Source organism: Nipponia nippon, unplaced genomic scaffold (assembly GCF_047370975.1).
Source record: "Nipponia nippon isolate SJK-2023a ecotype South Korea unplaced genomic scaffold, ASM4737097v1 scaffold_15, whole genome shotgun sequence".
Lineage (NCBI taxonomy): Eukaryota > Metazoa > Chordata > Aves > Pelecaniformes > Threskiornithidae > Nipponia > Nipponia nippon.
In genome coordinates, this window is record NW_028262331.1 from 11,047,845 (window position 1) to 11,068,177 (window position 20,333).

Consider the following 20,333-nt stretch of genomic DNA (forward strand, 5'->3'; position numbering starts at 1 on the left):
GCACAGAACAAGACTTGCTCTGGTTATAAATTAAGAAAAGCAAAGCCTACGCGGTTTAATTTTCCACTGGTGGAAGAGGCTGAAGGAGCAGGAAAAGCCACGCGCGTACCTGCTGGAAAATGAACAGACCAGAGCAAAGGCATCGGTCACAGCCAGGGAAACGGGACGTTCTGCGGCACTCGTATCAGGTTTGAAAGCGCTTGGACGCTCATGGAAACCAGCACCTCAATGAATACGGCAGGACCTGACTCCAAAGCCGAGTGCTGCTTTATGTGCAGACCTGCGAAACGCGGCACGCGCTGCACGAGGCAGCACGTGGGCGGCCGCCGGCCTCCTCCTGGCGCTCCGGGGGCCTCTGGTGTCACAGGGAGCACCGGGCACTATGCGGAAGGAGAGGGCAGGTGCTGGGGTAGGTGTCGATCTCACAGCTCTGCAGACACCACTTTACTCCCAGAAGGACGTGATCTCATTTCAGGTTAGCCCACGGAGCTCTCCCACCAGCCGTACCCTGCACTACTCCCCAAAGCTTGAGATCACCCAAGCTGCACCCCAGTAACTACCAACCACCAAGGAGAACGTGAAGATCCAACCGCTGTCTGCTTTCAGGGAACCCTTCTGCACCTCCTCTGTTCAGAAAGCTCTCCTTGCCGGTTACGAACCGCACACAGAGGCAGGTCTCCACCACCTCTGTCCAGCTGGGAAGCGGCCGCGGTGCTCTCCACGCAGGCAGCACGAGCGGCTATGCCTCACACACCGCGTTTTCACATGCGAGCACTGCAGCGCTCCAGGAATCCCCACGAAGGGGACCAGCCGTACCTTACCCCTTTCCCCTCCCAAAGCCATTCTGCTCTCCTTTCTCCAAAACCTTTCTGTTTTTCCCTTCTATCAGTTTTCTTCCTCATAAAGACAGCATGGTGAACGCCTGGCTAAATGGAAGACTTTTTTCCTCCTCTACTCCCAGGTCTGAAAAAGCGACAGCCTAAGCGTTTACAGTATTTCACCATCTGGTTGGTAGGAGAGCCTGAGACACCAGCTGGGCAGATCCACAAGGAATGACCGCGGACCGCGCTCACCATCGCGTCGGCAGGGACTCCTGAGCCGGCTCCCGTCCCGCGCTCCTGCCCGAGGCCGAGCGCTCTGCAGCACCGCTGTCAGCTTTCGACCCAGCAGCCTTAAATCAGTTTTATTTTAGATTTTCTAATGCTGTTCCCAAACTGGATTGATTTTAAGGCCAGACTGGCCCTGCAGAGTTAGGCAGTGGGTGTAACGCAGACCATAAAGCTTCTCTGAACACACATCTGAGGGGGGAGGAGAGGAGGAAGGCGAGGGAAGGAAGCCAATCTAGAACGCTTTATTGTTGCCCAAACAGCCTTTCCCAGCTATTTCTCTGCTTGTGCTCTCCCCTGACATCTTCCTGTTACCCAAAGTTCAAGCGACGGGCTCCTCCCTCTCATGCCACACATCTTCCTGGTGCTCACGACTTCCCTGAAGTAGCCACGTTTGCGCTGACGCCGCTGCTCCGCCAGCCAGTTCAGCCCCGACGCCTCCGTTGCAGCAGCAATGGTAACTGCGTGCATCGCAGCAGAACACAAAGCGCCCGGTCACAACCGCGGACGCGCCGCGCGGCTCACCCAGGCAGGTCCAACCTGCAGTTGCGCTTTGGTACAAGAACAGCATCTCCACACATCCTTGCGCGCTGCTCCTTGTAACTAGAAAGCCCGCCCAATTTCTTCCTTTTTTTTTTTTTTTGGTGCATTGCCTTGCCCACGCCCCGCTTAGAAATAATTTCTGCCTTCCGAGGTTACCCAGCACGATGCAGCTAGGTCACTCCTGCCTGGCAGTCAGCACTTCTTCCCGTGTATCCCAGATCCTCACTTGTTGCATCAGTTTACAAAAGGTTCTCGTAACGTGGGGTAGCTGGAGAATAACTAAAATCTTTTCCAGCAGCAGAAGATATAATAAACAACCCTGCTTAATACCAGCTCTCCAACGTTTAACGTTTAAGCCCATTCACCAGCTGCGAGCCCCAGAGCTGCGAATATTAACGGCCGCTGAGCTCGTCCGAGGGGATGAAATTGTCACAGGCTTAAAAGAGGGGCAGGGCGCTCGTCGCCCCCCGCTCCCGCCTCGGTCACCCCCCGCTCCCGCCTCGGCCGGGCGCCGGGGCCAGGCTGGGCACAGAGGACCACTGCAGCCCGTAAAGCCACGGGGTTTGTTTCTTACTGGGGAAACCTCTTGCCCCTGCACGTCGGGGAGCTGTCTTGCTCCGTAACATCTACTATCTCCTGCATGACTCATCCCTGAAACAATGGCTTTGCAGCTGCAGCCCGGCAGTGACACACAAAGAGCTGCTCCCCCCGCTCCTGCCGCAGGTACGCGCTCCTGTCACTGAGCTCATGCTGCAGCGCGGCTCCGCCGCCCCTCGCCGCAGGCGGGCGGGAAGGAGCAAAACCGCTCCGCGGCGACCGTTCCTCAAAAAGCTCCGTTCGCTGACGACGCTGCCGCCGAGCCCCGGCGCTGCCGTACGAGAGGAGCCCCCCTGAGGGGCGGCCGCCCGCGGCGGGGGCGGCAGCGGCGGCGGCGGCAGCAGCAGGAGGAAGGCGCACGGGAGCGGCGCGGAGAGCGGCAGGGCGGCGGCCGCGGCCCGGGGGGCACCGCCGGGGGGCTTCCCCGGCCCCGCTGCCGCCACCGCGGGGCGGGGGGGGGGGAAAGGGGCGGGGGGGGGGGGAGCGGCCGGGCGGGAACGGGGCTCCCCGCGCGCGGGCGGGGCGTGGCCGCGCGCACGTGGTGGCGGGCGGCGCCTGTGGCGTCAGGCGGCGGCGGCCCCGCCCCCCGGCGCGGGGACACGCAGCGCGCGGCGGCGGCGCGCCCGCGGGAAGGGCGGGGGCGGCCGGCGCCCCCCGGCGCGGCCCGGGGAACCGGGGAACCGCGGCCCCTGGGGGCCGCCCCGCCCGCAGGGAGCCCCCGCCGGGGCGGCGGCGCCGCGCCGCCCCCCCCGCCCTCCTCCCCGCGCCCTGTCACTTCCCCGCGCGGCGGCAGCCGCCCCCGGCCGGGCCCCGCACCCGCACCCCCCCGCCCGCCCCCCCCCCCCCCCCCCGCGCCGCCGCCGCCATCCCCCCGAAGTGCCGGCGCGGCCGGCCCGGCGCCATCCCCGCCCCCGTTCCCGCGCCGCCTCGGCCGGCCGCGGGCTGTCAGGCGGCGGCCCCGGCGCGGCGCGGCCCCTTACCACGTGCGGTCTGCTGCTGCTGCGCCTGCCACTCCAGGAACCGCGCCGCCTCCAGCAGCGTCTCGATGCTCATGGCGCGGGCCCCGGCCGCCGCCGCCGCCGCCTCCCCGGTCGCGCGGGCCCGGCCGCAGGCGCCGCGCCGCCCCGCGGCTCGCCCCGACGGCAGCAGCGCTGGCGACAAGATGGCGGGCGGCAACAGAAACACAACAGGCGGGCGCTGGCGCGGCCCCGCTACTACGCGGCGGGCGGCGGCAAGACGCGGCGCGGAACCCGGGGCGCCGCCCGGACGGGACGGGGCGGGACGGGACGGGGCGGCCGGCCCGGCCCGCCGCTACGCGGGGGCGGCCCCGCGGCCCCGCCGGCCGCGCGGAGCGGCCGCGAAGACCGGCTCGCCCCGGGGCGGGGGCCCGGACGCGGGGCGGGGGGCGGCGGCGGCCGGGCCGGGCCGGCGGCGCCGCGCTCCGGCCGCCGGGTTTTCCGAGCCGCCCTCCCCCCGCAGTGCGCTCGCGGCCCATGACAATATGTCACCGCGGCGCGGGCCAATGGGCGCGGAGGACAACAAGGCATGGAGCACCTCCACATGGGCGCCCCGCGCCGCCGCCGCGCGCCTTAAAGGGGCCGCGCCGCCCCGCGCCGCGCCCCACCCCGCCCGCCGCCCCGCGGGTCGCCGGCCGCGGCCCTGCCGCCTCCCGCCGGGCCCGGGGAGCGGCCCCCCGCCCCGGCAGCCGCGGTTGACCGGAATTCGCTTTTCTAAGTAAGTTCCCGCAGGGCGCGCCGCTGCCGGAGCGGGGCCGTGAGCCCGGCGCTGCTCGACCCGGCCGAGGCGCCGCCGCCGCCGCCCCACGGCGGGGAACGGAGTCACGCAAAGCCGGGGCCCGGCCCGGCCCGCTGCGGCGGGTACCGGTGCCAGCGCCGGCGGGCACGTGCAGGCCCACGCGTGGCGCCTCCGTCCCGCCGCTGGGTTTCCCCAAACGCCCCGAAGTCAAGAAAATAAAAATACTTTTTTTTTTTTTTTTTAATGCACGTCCGTTACGGCCCAGGCTGGCCAGCCCGAAGGCCGTGCCCTGAGGCACGGCAGCCGCTGTCCGTCGGCGCTGTGGCGGGGTAGGGCCTGGGCACGGCTCTCCGGGCAGCGAGCCTTCCCCGGCCCCGGCCCCGGCCCCGGCCCCCGCGCTCTCTTAGCAGAAGCTCTTCGGAGCTCTTGGCGGTCGCGGGCTCTGTGGGCGAGCGGGACGAGGGGCTCTGCTGCGGCCGCCTGCCCGGCCCCGCGTCTGCGGGGCGGCCGCCCGGCAAGGGAACGCCGATCCGTTCTGTCGAGCAAGAGCAAGAAGAGGGAGCCTTTTGGAAGGCGTCTACGGAAAGCGATGGCGTGTAGCGCCTGCTCTTTTGGAAATACCTCGCAGCGGAGCTGAGAGTGCTGCCTGCAGTCGATGTTAGCTGACGTTTGCCTCTCTCAGGCCCTTTTTCCAGTAGCTTGCAAAACTAAATTAAACTTTAATTATCCACACTGAAATTTTCCATGTTAAGTATCTGTGTCCTGGTTTCGGCTGGGATGGAGTTAATTTTCTCCCCAGTAGCTGCTGCAGTGCTGTGGTTTGGCTTTAGGATGAGAATCCTGTCGATCACCCCCTGATGTTTCAGTTGTCGCTGAGCAGTGCTCACACCGGTCAAGGCCGCCTCAGCTTCCCCTGCTCTGCCCGTGCACACGGAGCTGGGAGGGGGCACAGCCAGGGGGGCTGACCCAGACTGGCCACGGGGCCATTCCGTACCTATGGCGTCGTGCCCAGTATGGAAACTGGGGGAAGAAGAAGGAAGGGGGGGACGTTTGGCGCGATGGCGCTTGTCTTCCCAAGTCACCATTACACGTGATGGAGCCCTGCTTTCCTGGAGATGGCTGAACCCCTGCCTGCCAATGGGGAGTGGTGAATGAATTCCTTGCTTTGCTTCGCCTGTGTGTACAGCTTTTGCTTTCCCTATTAAACTGTCTCTATCTCAACCCATGAGTTTTCTCACTTTTCCGATTCCCTCCCCATCCCATCGGGGGGGAGTGAGCGAGCGGCCGGGCGGTGTTGAGTTGCTGACTGGGGTTAAACCACGACGCTCTGATTAACTTATTTTTGGGGGCTGGGACAGATAGTGAAGTAAAGTAAAAAGAAACTGGTTGGAAAAAGTAATGCTTCTCATGGAAGGAACGGGATTGAAAAAAAAAAGATTTTCATGTGAGAACTTCCATTCTATTTTAAAAAAATTAAGGAATTTACAGACCAAAAACTACACTGAGGAGTGGCCACTGGAGGTGGCAAAACCACGCTCTCGTGAGCTGGGCTGTCCTGGTTTGTGGAGCGTGGGACTGGCTTCTGAAGGTGCCTGCGCCAGCCCTCGGGAGGTTGCCTTCTCCTCGCCCGGCGTGCGGGGCCTCGCTTACCGCACACTCATCACAGATTTCTCTGCAGATGGAAGCAGTCATTTCCTCCCGGGCCTTGCCATGAACTCCTCTCCGGGTTATCTGAATCCTTGCCAGCAGTGATGAGCGTGTCGTCATCGCTCACGAGTGGAAGATGTAGGGAACGACTGCGAAAGCCTGGCTGAAGCAGCTCACCCGGTACCATCGGGCCGTTGTAGCTCACGGAGGGACGCGCTCCGTTTTACAAGGAGTGTTCCAGCTGCTTTTCAGTCACCTGTCCTCTGTCCGCAAATCGCCTCCACCCGCTCCGCACAACTTCTGCGGTAAAGGCAAGAGTTTTAACAACATGAATGCCCTTCATCACCCAGCCCTGATTCTTTGGAGCGGACGTCCAGGCTGTGTACTGAACTCAGCAGGAGGCCTCCATAAAAATAGTAGGATTGCTAATATAAGTCATACAATGCATATATCCTTAAGGAGCTCAGTAAAAGCTACTCCAGGGCAAACTTAATCTGACATTTCCTAAGTCCTTCCCTTTGTAACCCAGACACATTTAGATCTATTTTGCATGCGTTGTATATGTTTGTATACGTTCCTTCAAAAAATCAGATTTGTCTGCTTGTGGCAGAGGAGCCAAGGATCAGTTGGCACCTTGCACACCAAAGCTGGAGAACACCAGCAGAGCTCCGGGTAGGACAGCCTGCAACTCCTGCCGCTTTTGCTGTGCATACTGCAGGACTGTCAGGCTTCAGATGTTAGACCGGTCAATGCGGCGCTTCAAAAAGCAGGGCATTCAGACGAGAAGGTAACAACAGAAAGGTGACTTAGGCTGTCTGAGAGGGGCGAGGGATGAAACCCCCAGCTGCATCACACACTTGTTGCAGTCTAAGTTGATGGCGTGGGGTGCAGTTTTGTAGGCCAGGACTATGTGTGTAAGTGCAGCAAACCACAGAGTCTTTCTCCCGCCACCTCTTGTGTCTTTCATGCTGTGCGTAATCCTACAAGCCGCACAGGTTTCCAGAGTGTTCTTCTAGGTGGCCTCGGTTTTAAGAAGGAATTGCTATTCTGCGATCAAACTTGCTTTACAAACAATACCTCTGAAGCACCGAATTGTGCCCTTGCCGGCGGCCACGGTACCCGCCGGCGCCTTCCCAGCACAGCTCCGGGACCCGCCGCTGGCCCCGCGCTCCTGCGAGCGCTACTCGCTCTCGGGTTTTAGCAGGCGAGAGAAAAACGCAGGACAACAAAAATGAATCGTTAGAGGAGCTTACTGACAACACAACAGCCAGCAGTCTAAAGGAGTACACTTGTCAGAACACCGCTTTTAAAAGAAACATTTCCAGATACATTGGAGTAGTTTAGCCCTGTGCTGGGTTAACTGCTTTAGCAGGAGGCAAAACTTTCCTTCTGCCCATTTAGTAACGTCTCTTGCAAGACTTTAATCTCCAAGGACAGTTGTTTGTTCTGAAACCTTGAGCTCTGTGGGCTCTCGCCTGCTAAGGCAGCTCCTGCCTTTGGCAGCTCGAAGTATAAATCGGTGCCATTGAACATTCATATCGGAGTGATGTTTCCTGGTTAAATTCATTTATTGCAGGTTTTTGGACCCAACTGATGCAGCAGCTTGGGAACACGTCCAAACTCCATCAACCCTGTATTCATCTACCTCTGGAGGATTACACTAAGAAAGGTTTTCGCTGAATCATTTGACCCTGTTCCTAGGGACAGCAATAAACCGGAACACTTGAATTATTTGGATTGAGTTTGTGAACACGTAGGGAGAGTTTATAAAACTTTGTGTACGTGCTAAAAGCATGAAGTGGTCCGATGTCCACCCCGTTACGCCCCACACTTGTGACGAGCGGACGCCGGCTGTCTGTACCCCCAGCCGAAGACAGACGTTGGGGGCCGCGGACGCCAGGCAGCAGAGCGGCTGGGGCTGAGGCGGGAGCTGTCCTTCTCCTCGGGCCGCCCGGCCTCGCCGGCTCTGCTCTGGGTTTACGCTGCTCTTCCTCACCTGGGCTGCTCCCGGCTGCAGCCGTGGGCAGGGACCGCTTGCAGCCTTCCCCGGGCGAGGGGCTGCCGCCGCCTCTGCTGCGTCCCCAGGGGCCCGCGGGGAGCTGCCCGCGCCCAGCCCTTCTCTGCGGGGCAGCAGGGCTCCTCAGCTTCCAGCTGTGGCTCTGAAACTTTCAGGCAAACCCTTTGGCTAACATTTTTTTTGTCTTCTCCAAAGATGAGATTTAACTTACCAGATGAGAATTGAAAGCTTTTCTTTCCTTTACGCATATATACATTCAGAGGTGGGTCTTTTTACCCGTTCTGAGGGAATGCTGAGGGCATTTTAACTTCTTACCTGGTTATTGTTTCCTGTTTAGCCAGTCCTTTAGATAATATTGGATGATACTCAGATGGTGCAGATATTAATCTCTACTGTATTCTGGCTGTAGTAAGTTTAAAATCAATGGAGTTGAGCATGAATGAAATTGCTCCCATATACTATGAGCGGTGAATTTGGATAATATCTTAAACGTGAAGCTGGGTTGTGAAAAAAACGTTTAAGCATTTCAGATAGCACAACAAATGCCCAGCCTTACTGTACTCAGTAAAATGCATTTCTTTATTTTCAGGGTTATTATATATAAAGTTTGAATGGGTTTCGATTTATTTAGATATAATTATGCTTGTGATATGCATATATTGATAGGTGCAGGGAAAACAAGCAGTGCTTATAGGTCCCATTATCTTTCCTTATATTGGCCCTCCCCCCGCCCAAAAAAAGACGAGATTTCAGAGGAGATGAAAAATTGCCATTTTGAGGATGACACTCTCTTACAGTGCCACCTATACACAAAATGCCACAAGGATCACCTAATAACCTAAACAGCATAGTCTATACTAGGAATATGATGGATGTTCAAAAAAAACCCAACTTCAGCGGTGCAAATTTGGAAGAATAACTGCAATACTGCTGAAGACTCGACCATCTCCTTCCTGTTATTCTGCTTATTTCCTTTCCGCCTATGCAGCAAACAGCTTCTCCTTACACAAAACCATCCCCAGAATTTTTGCATCACGTGGCCGTCAGTATGTTGAGCTTTCTGGCAATATTCATCACTAAGACTTTCCCCCCCGGTTCAGAAATTACTCACATTCATTTCCTGGCAGGAGGTGCCTGGAGCAGGAGGTGGTTTGAGGCTCGCGAGGAGCAGCTGCCGGGTGTTTACGCTCTGGGCATGAGGATGTTCTTGAAAACTTGTGCTACAGCCCTGGAGAGACCACGTCGCCTGCACGTCGCGGCTGGGGAGCAGCACATCTGTCCGACGCTCTCGCCCCGGCCCTAGCTGCTCCTCTGCCCGCTGGGGACAGTCCCACTGTGCAGCAGTGTCCGGTCTGCATGCACCGCTTACCTGTTTTCCTATTTTTTTTCTCATCGGGAAGGAGCTTTTAAGGAATTATCACGTCCTAGTTGTGCCTGTTGGTAGAAAAAAATAACTCCTAAAATGGGAGCTTTTTACTAGCAAGGTAAAAAGTTACATCCCAGCCAAAATTATTTGTATTTGATTTGAAATATAGTTGGTTTTAGAGCACCTTGGGTAACGTAAGCTCATTAAATGCCTCTTAGAAACCCAGCTAAATTACTTTCGAAAGTTAAGTAATTTTTACTATTCATACTGTTTATAAATGTTCAAAGAAAAATTGGATGAGCAACTCGGGTAATTGATTTTGTGCCACACTCTCACGCGCGCTTGCATCAGGTTGGATCGTTGGGGCAGTTCTAGACAAAGCGATGCGACTTTTCCTAGATCATAGAAACCGCTGCCAGCCAGGGCATCCCCCCTGCAAGCCGGTGGCCGTGCGGGGACTGAGCTCCGCGTCCTGCGCCCCAGATCGTAAACTCGCATCACCCGCCTCCCCGGCTCGGGCACCACGACCCGGCTGCCAGCGCATCTGAATTCTGCTCCTCCCTTCCTCCCAATAAACAGCTTTTCACTTCGGGCCTCTGAATAATCCTGCCGGAGTCGGTGGGAGCACTTGACTGCTTAAAGTTTTGTCACCTGCTTAAATATTTTCTTGCTCAGGGCCTAAATTATGACGGAACGTAAATGATTAGACGAGTGTTTATTCTTTTTCAGGCTTCATACTGAATAAGAAATGACACCAACTGTACTCACAGGAAAGCAGGAGTTTATCTCAATATTTTCATTTTGAAATTCAAGAATTGAATGCAGAAAAACCCACAAGGGTAAAAACAATTAGTGCTCTTTCCTGACTGAACCATTCTGACTTTCTCTGTAATCCCTTTATTTATGGTTTTAACGATGAATAAATTCTTATTGTAAATATTTAATCACGAAGAGTGGTTAAGCAGGGCTTGTGGGATGAATGGGTCTCGCACAGAACTGCCGATACGGCTGAAAAGTTGCCTGTTCCTCCCCGCAGCAGCACCCGGCATCCACCCTCGGGCAGCGCTGGGAAGCGCCGACACCGGATTCCCGAGGTCTCGGACACTCTCCAGATCCCTCCTGGTTTTACCTGGTGATCTCCATACTCGCCCAGTAACTTGAACATGACACAAGGACAGCCTGTATTATGCTAAGGTGTATCTTCCGAAAAATACCTAGTTGTCACCTGGGGATACCATGAGCAGGAGAAGTCAGCGCTTCCATGTGCCCCAGGGGCTCTTTACACCCCCCGGTAAAGAGCAGCGCTTAGTTTTTCCTTTGAAGAAGCCTGAATTCAGCGTCCAGCGCGCGGCCTCCTGACGGCTTTCCCTGCTAGCCTAAGGAACTGATCAGTACCTTGTGTGTCCTCCCAGAAAACTACTTGTATTTTGTAATGCAGTTGTCTTTCGATGTTTCGGGTAAGCCAGACCGGGTTGTTTTAAGTTTCTGACTGTAAGGGATATGAATATTAAACCCCCAGAAGCATTAAAAGTAGCTTTTCTTCACTCTCCGTTTTTCAGTCACCCTCGTGGACACCAAAGCTCTGTACAATATATTAATATCAATCACATCAATACAATACGCATCAGTAAAATCTCTCTTCTTGCCAAAGCAGCCTTAGATACCCAGGCAGCCACCTGCAGGGCCTGCGGCGGTGCGGCAGTGCCGGCACCATCGGCGTGCATTTCTTCCCGGCTGCGTCCTCCCCAACGCCGTCCGTAATATTTCTGCAATACATGGCATACATTGCTACAGAAGCGCCTAAGAGAGACTGGCTCAGATAAACTGAACCGAAAAGTCGTTCTGGCATTCAGAAATACTTCTTGGGCTCCCCACGTTCACACTCAGCGCTGGCTTTTTGGGGCACGCTGCTAAATCCCGCGGTCTGTGCTTGGGCAATCTGAGCGTTTGGTCAGTCCGGATTTGAACTCCCGATGGGGCCTGTGATGAAGCACAAGGCGGTTAATATTAGCTTTGTGGATTTCTAAGCAGGTAAAAACCTGGCCTGTTGCGTAGAACAGAATAAGGAAATGCCGTGTAGCAGCAATCAGCTGCAGAAAGTGCTGCTGGAATTGTTGATAAATGGTGGGGGGAAAGGTCCATCCAAAGTCCATGGACTACATGCTGAGGTCTCCTGGCCTTGGGGAGCAATTGCTGACTCAGAAATGAACACCGAATGTGTCTTCCCAGTCTGCTGCAAACTATTGTCAGTGGTAAAATACCTACTCGCAACGACAGAATTTCATCTACGAAATACACAGAGAAATCCAAGTGTTCTTGAGGAGGACTGGATTTGCCTCCATGTGGCTTTGAGTCGCCTCTTAACTGTGTTAAAATGGTGCCAAATCAAAGAGTTCTGGAGAAGGCGGCTGCAGAGCGATTTTGACACGCCGAACGCGGCTGTGCCCCCCTGCTACGTGAACCTCAAAACCCAAGGGAAAGGTTTAACGTGGAGAATCGCAGAACCGTTTGGGTTGGACGGGGCCTTTGAAGGCCACCTGGTCCAACACCCCAACTACTCGCCTCCTCTCCCCGGCGCAAGAGGTGCTTCCCCGGTGAGGCTGTAAAGACAGGGGCAACTTTACGGGGCTCCGCAGAGGGCGGGGAGCCCTGGGGGAGCGCACGGAGCCCCGGGGAGCGCTGGGGACCCCGGGGGAGCTCACAGAGCCACGGGGGAGCGCTGGGAACCCCAGGGGAGCTCACAGAGCCCCGGGGGAGCGCTGGGGACCCCGAGGGAGCTCACAGAGCCACGGGGGAGCGCTGGGGACCCCAAGAGAGCGCTGGGGACCCCGAGGGAGCTCACAGAGCCATGGGGGAGCGCTGGGAACCCCAGGGGAGCTCACAGAGCCCCGGGGGAGCGCTGGGGACCCCGAGGGAGTGCCAGGAGCCCCAAGGGAGCGCTGGGGACCCTGAGGGAGCTCATGGAGCCCCAGGGGAGCACTGGGGACCCCGAGGGAGCTCACGGAGCCCCGGGGGAGCGCTGGGAGCCCGGGGGGAGCGCACGGAGCCCCCTCCTGCCCCGGGCGGCGTTCGGAGGGATCCCGTCCTTCAGCCTTGGCCCCCCCAGCCCCTGACCCCGGGCCGCGGCCCCGGCAGTGCCCGCCGCCGCCGGCAGATGGACCCCCAGGCCGCCGCATCCCGGCAGGGCCCCGCGGGACCGGCGCCCCCAGCCCCGGGGCGCGGCAGGGCCCGGTGGGAGCCCCCGGAGCGCGGGGGGCCGGGGGCACCGGGGGCGGCCCCGCCGCTGGGCTCCGGCCGCGGGCGGGCGCTGGCGGAGCCTCCTGAACCGCGCGGTATTGAAGTGGGAGCCCAGCGCGCAGGCAGTAACCGGCTTCGAAGCCCGATGATAAATAAGGTATTGCAGGAGTCCAGTGTAATGAAGGTGCCCCGTCCCTTTCTGTTTCAAAGCCGTCATAGTGTCAGCAGCGTTGTATGCTAATATTTCAATTCTGCAAACATTTCCAGACTGATCAGCCAATCAGGTCATCGTTTATAGAATCATAGAATCGTTTAGGTTGGAAAAGACCCTTAAGATCATCCAGTCCAACCGTAAACCTAACACTGCCAAGGCCACCACTAAACCATGTCCCTAAGCACCACATCCGCCCGGCTTTTAAATCCCCCCAGGGATGGGGACTCAGCCCCTGCCCCGGGCAGCCTGGGCCAGGGCCTGACAGCCCTTTGGGGGAAGAAGTTTTTCCCAATATCCAACCTAACCCTGCCCTGGCGCAGCTTGAGGCCGTTCCCTCTCGTCCCATCGCTTGTTCCCGGGGAGAAGAGACCGACCCCCCCGGCTCCAGCCTCCTTTCGGGTGGTTGTAGAGAAATGACGACAGTGGATTACCTTTCTGCAGCAATGTAGGGGCACTGGTTTCTATCTGAGATTGCTAAATTCCTATATAGCACTTGAGAGATCTGTATACAGGACATTAGTCCTTGTCTTTAATGCAAAACCACTAAAAGCGATTTAAATCTACAACTACAATAAAAACAAACCGACCAAAAGAGAATACGCTGGTGTAAGAAGTAAGAAACGAGGATGCGAGAGTTTGGGTGAACCTTATCTGCTCGGGCAGCGGAGAGGGATGGGTAGTGTAAAACAGGCCTTGATTTACGCAGCGAGGAGGCACCAGCAGGCAGAGCCAGTGCTGCCGTTGGAGGGGCCGCCCCGTGTTGTCCCCGCGTAACAGAGGCTGACCCCCGCCGCAGGTCCCTCCCGGCAGAGCCGTGGCCGCTGCCTTGGCCGTGCAGCCCCGGCCCGGGGAGCGATCCCTGCCTCCGTGTTGATAAAGCCAAGGGTAAGCAGGCGCGATGGGGGCAGGATGCAGAGCGGCACAAGCAGCCATCCATTTCCAGCGCCGAACAATCATGGTCAATAACCCCGCCATAAATGTCAGCCTCAGACATGGTGTCGATAACTTATTGTGTAAGGATAATGCACCGTCTTGGTAAAGGCCAGCGTAAAGACCGGTTTGCTAGCCGGCATTGTCTGACCACAATTACTGCGGGGTTTTCATATATAGGGTCAATCGTTTGATGGATGGAAACTGGTGTATTTAGGGGAGATTATTACAGCGCTGCTGAATAGCGGTGTTTGGGCTTGTGCAGAGCAGCGTTTCTGAGACACCAGGCTCCTCTCTGGGGAGGCTGTGACCTCTGAGGGATGCAGAGACTGGTCTAGAGAAAATGGGAGGAAAAATATTTGCTGCTCCCTGCAAGTTCATTTAAATTGAAGACTCAGCAAAAGAACACTTAATAGATGTTTCTTGCTTTTGATGACTTCACCAAAGCTGACCCAGCACAAGAGGATAACCGACACATTCTGCCCTCTTCGGTACAGTCAGTAAAGATGCAGAATATTAAAAATAAAATGAAGGTGTTAGATGAATTACATACCTATCATCAGTGTCTGTACCTGACTTGAACCCATACACGAGTGTGTTAAGCTCTTCGGAGACAAAGTCTCTGCACAATGGCGGTGCAAACACCCAGTTAAATAATTTACGTGTCAACGTGCTATTTTATTTTTAAATGCATTCTATAATATACATGTGTGAAAACAGAAGTTTTTGAATGGCACAAGCCAATTCAGTTTGACAAAAGTTCTGAAAAAGGATTTTCTTTAGATTTATGATCAACATCTGCATGGTTCATAAAAATGCAATTTTCCCTTTCTGTCTATATGTACTCATGCTTGTATTGAACATTTCTATATTGTAATATATGGCCATATTAAAATGGAATGATAGCAAAAGCGGGTTTGAAGGAACAGCAGCTCTAAAAATCATGCTTTCTGCTTGCAGTAGGATGACACTGTTGGACACTGTAAAATAAAACCTCAATAACATAACATAATGTTAGAAAAGACCCCCTCTTTTTTAAAGCAGATACTAAAAAGTAAGACAGTTCAAAGTTTGCCCGTATCTGAAAACAGCCGTTGTCTGGCTCTGTTCTGAGGAGGGCCAGAGCAATCAAACTGCCACAATCTAGTTTAGGAGGCAACGTGCACATAAATTATTCAGCATTCTAAAATCTAAAAATCAATGCTTTACGCTGCGTAATCCAGCTTCATGTAACAACCAGAAAACCAATTTATGAGCAATTTTAGATTAGGTTTTCCCACAAAACCTCAAGAACTGCAATTGCAACACGGAACAAGAGGAACGAGCCTTCGCCTCCGCTCTGTTACGCACCCTTTTGCAGGACACGTGCTGGGTTGGCAGCATCGCTGTGACTCTCGGTGCTGGCTGCATCCTCACCCTCCTCCCCTTGCAGTATAATTAATAAGGAGCTCTACATAAAATGCTGACATAAGTCTTTTAAAACGGGCTTCCTCCCAGAAGTAGCAGTACTGTTGCTGCTCGAGCCCTCACACACCTCACTGTCGTTTCTAAATCTTAGTGGGATGAATCCCAACAGGGGAGAAGCAGCATACCGCGTCTGCAAACTCCAGCCCGTACGGCTTAGTGCCCGCGGCGTCACTGCAATCAATGTAAATAGTAGCTATACATAAACAAACAGACAATAACAGTAAATTCATCTGTATTCCCTCCAGCACCAAGCATACTGTTGGGGCTTAAATAATTAATACTCTGGCTTATGACGTACCTTTCACCCCAGGATCTCAAAGCACTTTGTAGTGTGTGGGGATGGATTTTTATTTTGTTGGAGTAAATAGAGTAGAGAAAGATTAACTGATTGACCAAGGTCATGCTGCGTTAACATTTTATTTCTGCTCTGCCATTTAACTGGATAGCTGCTGTGACCTTGTAAAGCTAGAAGGCGGCTGCATTTTAAAGCTAACAATGTAAAGATAATCTCCCTTAAAGTGTACCATATGTTTGTGATTAGGCAAAACAAAAAGCTTCAGAAGAATTGCTGGTGGTGGGAGTGTTCACAGTGTTCCCCGGGGTATAATAGCTGGTATTTTCAGCGGAGCCTGAGAGAAGTAGATGCAAAGCTTCCCCTCTATTTCAAGGAAAGATGGTTACTCAGCATCCCTGGGCTCTGCTGAAAAATCAAGCTTGTAGACCTATGAAAGTTTCCCTATTAGAAAAACTGGATTGATCAGGCGAGATGACGGAGGGTATGCCAATCCATCCCCATGGAAGTTTTGACCCAGGAAGCTCAAGATGCCACCACAAAGCCATAAATCAAATATTTTAGCAACAGACACTGGTCTGGTGAGGGAAGCCATTTGGGATATAGCTGTTAAAGCCAGGCTGACTTTATGATCTAATATGTCAGTAAAAGACAAAATGGACTAGTAGGTGAAAAAAACCAAAGGCTTATCACCACAAAGGTACTTAGGAACAAATGTGTTCTGCGCTCTCTGGCTCTGAATATGTGTCCTTCTGCTGAGCCGTGCCCTCGCTAGCTCCGATTCCCCGTGGCACGGGCGGACGGCCGCGCTCAGCAGTGTCCCCCCCAGGCCTCTCTCTTCATTTTGTCCCATCAGCGCTCGCAAGCACGCGTGGGCTGCGCGCTCTGGTCCACCCGCGGCACAGGCACAGCGGCTTCTGCCGTCCCCCGGACGGGCGAAGTGCCGGCAGCCGCCGCGCTCCCCTCCTGCACAGCCCAGCTCTGTCGCCGGAGCCAGCCCAACACGTCCCAGTGGTTTAGCCAGGCTGGCATCCTCTTGTAAAACAGATAAACTCAACTTATTGCCAATGATTTTTCAACGGGGTGAGGACGTTGTAGCGTTTGACTGTCTTTTCGTGTGGCCCTAAACTGATTCTGCAAAGCTATGCCAGCCTCAAACTCCGACCAGATGAACTCAGACGAGATCAATGGGCTGCAGAAAAGGAGCCACTTGACTTGGCAGGGAAAGAAAACAATCTTTTTTCTCTGCGCGGCTCCCCCAGAAGTGAGTCAGTAGGCCTGAGAACAGAAACACAAGTTGCCATAGAAACTCGCATGCCTTCCACCAGGAGGAGAAGAAAATGTAGGCCAATATTTCTGCTTAGCTGGCTCTTGTTCTTGCTGTGCTCCTCAGCCTGCCTGCATCCAGGGCTGTGCGAGCAACTTGCATTTATTTTGTCCCCAACTGAGAAAGGCCCTCGCCCCCACCGCCTCAGGAAGCTGCCGCTTCGTGCGTGCACACACACGTGCGCACAGCTGTACACGGACACACGCGGGGACGGGGACACGCACGTCAGCCGAGCCGGCACGGAGGCTGTTGCTGGGTGACTAGGAACGAGGAGCCCTGCTGCCTGCGGCGGGCGATGGGGAGGGCAGCCTGGGCAGGGGCTGGGCAGTGCCCCCGGCGCGGGCAGCGCCAACCCGCCCCAAGCAGCGTCCTTTCACCGCATTCACGCTGCCAGCGTGGCAGAAGAGTAAGAGTAATGGGTTTGAAATGAAACGTTTGTGCCGGATTATTCCATCCACCTTTGATTTAAATAAACTCCTTTCCTCCATACTGTAGGTTTCTCATCTGTAAAACAAGGGTGAGCCCTCAGCGGGGTGGAAACGCGCACGGGTCGTTAATGGATGTAAAGCCCTCTGCGACACGCGGAGGGAAGGGGTTACGTGGCGCGTACGAACACAGATGTACGCCTGAGCTGCTGCTCCTTGCTCACCCACACGTGTTCTCCATCGAGGCAACCCCAGCAGGTAACGCTAGAACTACTAATTACAAAACCCGATGGATCGAGCCGGTAGCTCTGAAGGCTGAAGAGCCAGGAGCTGGCCAGATGAGATGGGTTCTCCTCCCGCGGGCTGTCTCCTAGAAAAAACACAAGTGTCTTTGCGAACGCTTTTTACAGTTGAACAGAAATGATCACCGCTGAACTAGCCTTTGGTTTATTTTGTTCCCGGAGAGTATGCGATTGTTGGGTTTTACTTTTAAGTGTGCACACGGGGCAGGTTGCTTTACTTCTTTTCCTGCTCCTTTTCTTGCAGATTGCACAAAGGACAAATGGCCTACTGTATATTCAGCGGGCTGTTACGCTTTAACTGGACTATAAATAAAAACAACCTATCCAAAGGAAGAAAATCCACTTTCCCCCTATTTTTAGCTGTAATCTTTTGTGACTGACTTCTAAGGAAAAAAAAAAACCAAACAGAAAAGACATTTGAAATTTGGCATTTGGGCACAGCCCAGTGTACAGCCCAGACCAGCGTAAAGCCCAGCACATGGGTTTTGCCCACCAGATACGATCCCCCGCCGGGTTCTCGGAGCTCGTGATAACACAGCTCTGAGATGACAGAGAGCGGCCCCGATGCCAGACCTGTGCCCGCCAGCCCTGGCTCCATCGGGGATACTTAAAAGAAAGTGATCAAAATGATGGAGAGAGCATGTTCCTCCAGCGCAAGCCAGATCAGCCAGCCACCAAAAGCACAGGGAGGATGGCTTTCAGTTCAGTCCAAGTCTCCAGAAAACATACGATCAGGTCCATAATTTAAAGAGCTGCACATTTTTAATGAACGGGCTCCGGATCCTGACAGCTGGGCAGAGAGGTGGTGGGGGGCAACACCTCTCCTTCTAAAAGGCCGTTTGGGTCTGGGGGGAGGAGGAGAGCATCTTCATCGGTAAGTGATCTATGTCATTTGAGCGGTGATGTGACTGTTGGGTTTAATATGATTTTCAAATCCCTCCAGGTAAAGGCAGCTTAATGTAATTATCTACTGATTGTGAATGAAGAAATATGCGTAAAAAACAAATTCCTACAACACATTTACTTCAAGACATTCTAGCAGGAAAACTTTTCTTTTTGATGTAAAATAATGAGTGAAAGAAGAATAAAGAACTAATGGAACTGTTTTATTCTTTAAGAAATAGTGGTCTGCAATGGCAGAGAGCCCTCCTACCGCAATGAGAGCTACGTAAAATGATGGTTGCATGGATTTGATTCTTGATAAGGGCTTAAACCAAAGCGACGTTCTTATAAAGATGCTGGTGTTACTGCCTTGGAAAGAACCCAGCGGTTCCCACTTCCAAATGTACTTTGCTCATCCCCCGTGACTGATCCACGTTGAGTACTCACCACACTATAAAAATGGTAAAATTCATTTTTGAATGTAAAGATGCAAGTCAAGGGCAAACACTGCCACCAGCATGGCAATTGGCAACTAACCCCAACACAAAGATTGCCGTGGCTTGACGGTACAAGCACAGGCATAAGCTGCATTTACGCAGGAGATTTTAACTTTTGAGTGCAGATTTCTCATCAAGTACAGCGTCAAAGGCCACCTTATAGGAGCATAACTGCACATACACAGAACTCCCCAGCTTAAAAATCCGACTAGTACATCACATCTTACTTGATGTTGCCCTGCTGGCAAAGGCAGGCAGTTCAGGCCTCTTCCCGGCTTCGGCAGCCCTGCTGCCCCTCGTACCCCGGGCAGCCCTCCCAGAGCCGGCAGGGCGTCTGCCGAGCTCCGCAGGCTTCATTCCTGGCTCGGCTCTGCCCTTGGGAAAGGGACTTCTCACCCTTCTCCCTTTACCCTGCCACCGTTTGTTTTGGTGCTGTTTGGTTTTTTCTATCCCGAATACTTGTTTTCTGTGACGAGATCTGCCTGTTTCAGTGGTACCCACACTAATGCCCCGCCGTCTTTTCAATCGTTACTGTAATATAAATAGTTAATAATCACTGTTTGTTTCAGATACCTGCTTTGGGAGCGGAAGAGTCAGAAAACTTATTTTAGAGGTAAAAATCCCTGTATAGGTTTAACAAAAGTAGAACAAAATTCAGAAGAAACTTTGCCATGTTTTCACTGGGGAAGCAAGAGTCTAATTCTGTGGCCGTCGCTCTGCTGGGTTCAGTATGTGGGACACTTCCCTCTGGGAAGGAATATGGAAGATAACGTAGAGTTAAAAAAAGAAAAGTCCTAAGCTTACTACAAGATGAGAACTTGAGAATATGTTAAAACTCAACAATAGTTTGTAGAGGGAAGTTGTTTAAAAGTGTAAAATGTCAATATTGAAGAACAAATTTCTTCCAGTCCATGTTGTCCTGTTAAATAATTTTCCAATGACGGGAAGTTTGGTAAAGTAAGTGTAAACGCAGTATGAACTAAAGCATGATGCAACACCGGCAGCTCCGGCACTGCTTTTTTCCCAGGCTGGATGTTCGCCAGGTCCCATTCCTTCTCCATGCGCTACAGCAGCTATTTCAGCACCCGAGCTCTGTGCACTGGGGTACGAAGTCCCACATGCCAAAGGGATGCTACCACGGCGCGTTTGCCCAGCGGCGATGCTGGCTTCGCCCTCCTGGGAGAGGGAAGCGGCTCACATAGAATCATAGCATACCTCAAGTTGGAAGGGACCCATAAGGATCATCAAGTCCAACTCCCTGCTCCTCGCAGGACTACCTAAAGCTAAACCATATGACTAAGAGCATCGTCCAGATGCTCCTTGAATTCTAACAGGCTTGGTGCCAATTATATTATATTAATTATATTGTATTATATTGTATTATATTGTATTGTATCGTATTGTATATTTTTAAATGTAAGTTGCGGCCATGTATACTAGGGGCTGATCTTGAAGTCTGGCATGTTTGTCAAATTTGGTATTAGCGTTCTTCTGATTTATTGTAAGAAATATTTGGCAGATGTTTTCCACCAAAATTTAAATGCAAAGTTACAGATTCCGATAAAGCTCACGGTCCTTCTCAGGCTGCTCCTCACTCCGCTCAAGAAGTTGGTTCAAACCAAAGCCGCCCTCCTGCCCGGCAGCTACCGCTGATGAGGTAGCATGAATCAGCTGAATTCTTTTGACCGAAAAAGGTCAAAATTTTGCAAATGTAAAACCTAATCCCGTG

At 53.9% G+C, this 20,333-nt stretch overlaps 1 protein-coding gene across 2 annotated transcripts in view; it reads right to left on the bottom strand.

Moving 5' to 3' along the window:
• Positions 1-3,697, bottom strand: part of MNT (MAX network transcriptional repressor) — a 44,365-nt gene extending 40,668 nt beyond the window's left edge. Inside the window, exon 1 of one of the 2 annotated variants that reach the window (XM_087751548.1) lies at positions 3,227-3,697. In XM_087751548.1, coding sequence (XP_087607674.1) covers positions 3,227-3,299 — 73 coding nt within the window. In that variant the 5' untranslated portion in view covers positions 3,300-3,697. The remainder of the gene's footprint in view (positions 1-3,226) is intronic. The other variant, XM_087751547.1, reaches the window with a different exon arrangement.
• Between the last annotated feature and the right edge of the window lie 16,636 nt (positions 3,698-20,333).